Source organism: Priapulus caudatus, unplaced genomic scaffold (genome assembly GCF_000485595.1).
Source record: "Priapulus caudatus unplaced genomic scaffold, Priapulus_caudatus-5.0.1 Scaffold355, whole genome shotgun sequence".
Taxonomy (NCBI): domain Eukaryota; kingdom Metazoa; phylum Priapulida; class Priapulimorpha; order Priapulimorphida; family Priapulidae; genus Priapulus; species Priapulus caudatus.
In genome coordinates this window covers 220,438-224,808 of record NW_014577416.1, presented here as the reverse complement: position 1 = coordinate 224,808, position 4,371 = coordinate 220,438, and the positions used below count along the sequence as shown (strand labels likewise).

The 4,371-nt window shown below is 47.4% G+C and overlaps 1 protein-coding gene across 1 annotated transcript in view; it reads right to left on the bottom strand.

Moving 5' to 3' along the window:
• The window catches only part of LOC106809451 (plexin-A2-like), a 46,160-nt gene that overhangs the window by 34,062 nt on the left and 7,727 nt on the right, over positions 1 to 4,371 (bottom strand). Inside the window, exon 3 of the mRNA XM_014812531.1 lies at positions 1,004 to 1,192. Coding sequence (XP_014668017.1) covers positions 1,004 to 1,192 — 189 coding nt within the window. The remainder of the gene's footprint in view (positions 1 to 1,003; positions 1,193 to 4,371) is intronic.

The window sequence follows — 4,371 nt, the reverse complement described above, 5'->3', positions numbered from 1 at the left end:
AGAGAGAGAGAGAGAGAGAGAGAGAGAGAGAGAAGCTGACGATGTAATAAGGTTGGGCAATAACCCAATCACCCCGACTGATGTTCCCGCGGATGCTCACAATTGAAGCCTTTCCCTGTGGCTGTCGTGCGTGACATAAAGCCATAACCTGTGCGTGTGTGTGTTTGGTTTATTTATAGCCGAGGAAAAATCAATGGCTCGGCGTGTTGCTCCGTGGTATAACACTGACTCTCACTGCTTATTCCACAAGTTCGTGTCTGTACTGTAGTAACGCTAGTGCACGGCTACGACCGAGTTACAGATCAAATCAGGAGTATATCAATAGATAGATATATCGATAGACTCCTGATCAAATGACAAGAAAATATATGCCAGTGTGAAGCTAAAGATGGGACCTTGTCACAGAAGTTTTGAGAGGGGAAGTCCCGGTAAGAGGATACTGGTAAACGGACGAGTCTGTACAACAGAAAACACTGCAACACATAGAACAACAGTGAAGTTGGTAGGGTACACTACCGTAAGACAGAACAGAGGAATGTTGAGAGAGGTGTTTGTACCACGGGAAAACTAGCGCAGGGCAAAGGCAATGAGACAAGAATCAATGAGTGGTCTGTGCTATAAACACACAGGGGGTATAGCAAGTGCGCCTATACACTGTAAACACCACCGTAAAGCAAACAACGTAGGAGCGGTCGAGGCCCAAATCACAGCTAGATCGACGTGTGGTAGAGAACGTAGGACTGAGCTGCTGGAAGGTGTCTGTCCTATATAAAGATGTAAATATAAAGGGAGGTATGAGACCGCACTGGTGGCAGGAGTCTACATTGAGACTCGTGTAAATGGAGGTGGTGGCAGAGGTGGTTGAGGTGGTGGTGGGGCAGGAGGTGGTGGAGGTGGTGGGGGAGGTGGTGGCAGAGGTGGTAGGGTAGATGGTGGGGGGCAGGAGGTGGGGCAGGAGGTGGTGGTGGGGGAGGTCGTCAGGGGGAGACATGGAGTCACCTACCTTCTTCAGCCTGCCGTCTGCGGTGCCGAGGAAGGCGACTGTGATGTCGTGCACCTGTCCAGCGATGACGGCCGTCAGGTGACTGTTGCTGTACTCCAGCAGCGGACTGCCCTCTATCGGGATCTGTCCCGCCAGGTGTATGTTAATGTCCTCACGCCCGCAGTAGTTGTCGTTGATCGGAATCCCGCTCTGCAATAACACAGCCAGTCGCGTGATAGAGAGAGACAGAGAGATACAAGGGTGCGAGCATCACGATGTACAGTAGCTTTACTGGTGTAGCCCCTTCACTCCCACTACAGGGCTCCTGCGACAGAGAGAACTGTAGAGGGAGTGAAGGGGCTACACCAGTAGAGCCAGACAGACGTACAGGGCAGGTGTCTGTCTATCTTATGGATACTTGATCGTCATATATATGGAGAAACCTTGGACTAGACTTTAAGTCGGCGAAGTTATGTTGTTTGAGTTATTTTTTTAAACCTATTTTCGACTAGCTATGGCAAACTTAAAGGAATATTGAGATATCAGGAGCGAATAAAAACACATTCGTTTTTTTTATTCGCTCCTGAAGATATACGCCGCTCATATTTTGCCTGATATCGTGTCACAAATTTTCCCAGTGACAAGCGCACGCAGCCGAACCTTCTACACGCGGATCAATGTCACGACATTGCAGTACAGAGTGAAACGCACACCGACCGATCCACAGGCACTAAAGAAAATTAATGGTAAATAAACACGAAATGTACCAAAGTCTTAATGTTTCTCTACTCTATTTCGCATATAATCACTTGTAAATGCCGGTCAAATGCTCATCTGCAACACACAAGTACACCGCACGCACGCCCTGTGCTGCGTGCACAATCAACATGAATAAGAGAGCTTATATGCGAAATAGAGTAGAGAAACATTAAGACTTTGGTACATTTCGTGTTTATTTACCATTAATTTTTTTTATTGAGACGTTCCAAGTTCCTGTGGACTGATCCACTACAAACCAACCAGTGACATGCAAAACACGTATTACTAAGCGCTATCGAAGTAAAGAGTGGCGTACGTGCGCGCGGCGGCATCGTGCGATCATGCAAGCTCACATCATCGCACATGTACAGCCAGAAACCCCTTACGGAAACGAGTTGTAAACCCACCGCAGCTCTCGCTCCCGTCTGCATTCCCCACGCAGTAATGAGCGTCCCCTTTCTTTAGTCCGCCGCTCGCGAAAAGGGTTTTACTTTACAAGTTTGTAAAGAAGTAAACCAATTTCCATTTAGTTCGGCAGGAAATCAGTAAGGTTTTGTTCACGTGCGTGTTACTGCGCTGCCGCAGCCTTTTAGCATTTCAGATTCGAACAAAAATAACGGGAAAGTGTTATGGATCCAAGATGCAAAAGTAAGCAGGATCAAGGCTACAGTGAATTAGCAGGAAGCCATTAGCAACGAAAGCCCGTATCGTGTAGGCAATCAAAACCTGGTCAACGCTCCACGACACGACAATTCCGATAATTACTCAGGTACACGTATATATACAGTTATCACATCCACTCGTCCACGACACGTAATATTGCAATTTAAACCAACAGTCGTTGTTTTGTGTTTAATTTTAAATTTCACCCATTGAATTATGAAATTTGTTCACGTTTGTCAGCTTTCCAAAGGTAACTGTGCCAACACCATTAATCTGCAATGCACATGTAAACAGGAGTCTATCAATTGATAGACTCCTGACATGAAGCTAGGGGAGGGGCATGCTAATGTGGCTCCGTCCTACATGACCTTGACCTCAAATTCTAATTAAAGTAGTTTAATTTGATTAGGTGATGGGTGTACTGTGTCAGTGCGACATATACGTCAAAAAGTTAACACGAACATGCCACACACTCCTAACCTATGTTCACTTTTACGTTCATCGCACACGGAGCTACAGGAAGGAAGCCTGGTGGTGATGGGTATAGCATGCATGCATATATCGCTATACTTAGATCTCTAACAGCTGACACGAACACACACACACACACACGGATCATCGAGTGAACGGGGACATGCAGTGTTACAGTAATGGGATGCCTCCCATACTTAGAAGAACACCTAGTATCAGACACCTACCTGAGAACCACCGATGTTATTTGCGTACAGCTACAGTAAGGAATAAGAAACACATGGTGTTAGTACAAGTAATCAACGGTTGCTGTCCCAACGCTATCAGTAGTTCACTGATATCCTTTTTGCTAAACAGACAAAACCTGACCTAGACATGCGAACATCTGAAGATTAGTTCGTCAACAGACGGAGACAGCACTGGCTACTAATGTCAACAACGCGACGTGGACACAGAGAGATACAGACACCTACACCCACGCACGCACTCACACCCACGCACGCACCTACACCCACGCACGCACTCACACACACCAACGCACGCACTCACACCCCCCTACGCTCGCACGCACTCACACCTACGCACGCACTCACACCCACCTACGCTCGCACGCACTCACACCTACGCACGCACTCACACCCACGCACGCACTCACACCTACGCACGCACGCACTCACACCCACGCACGCACTCACACCCACGCACGCACTCACACCTACGCACGCACGCACTCACACCCACGCACGCAGGCACTCACACCAACGCACGCCCGCACTTACACACACCCACGCACTCACATGCACACAGACTCACATGCATGCACACTCACCCACGAATGCACGCATTAATGGACACTGGTGCTTCTAAATGACAATTTATATGCTCTAGTATAACTGCGTCATCACAACCAATTTCAATTATCTTAAAAGACACTCTCGGGCTTGGTGCCCACAATAGCCATATATTATTACTGCATATAGGTTCTTTGTCTACAATCCTTCAAACTTTAAATATTCTTTAGAGAATAAAACCGATCATTTCAATGATGTATTGCTACGCTTCTGCAGAATATCGCCTATAACATTACTACATATATATAATTTACAACGTGCAGGATTATACGCGAGTTCTGCACCGTCACAAATTTTAGACATTTTTCGTAAAACACGATCGAACTCCGTTTCCGTGAAAAACCGTTTCCACTGGGGAAAAACACATAAATAACCCCCCTCTGGTTAGCACAAGTAATGAACCCAGTCACGCGCTCCCTGCAGCCCCCCCCCCCAACAAGACAATCGAACCTAGCACAGCAATCATTCAGCCTCAGGTACCTCACACAAGCAAACCCACACCGCCACCACTAACACGCCACTAGACAGAGGGATGGGCGAGGGGAGGTGGTGGGAAACTCTCTCTCTCTCTCTCTCTCTCTCTCTCTCTCTCTCTCCTTCTCTTGTTCTCTCTCGCTCTCTCTCTCTCTCTCTCTCTCCTTCTCT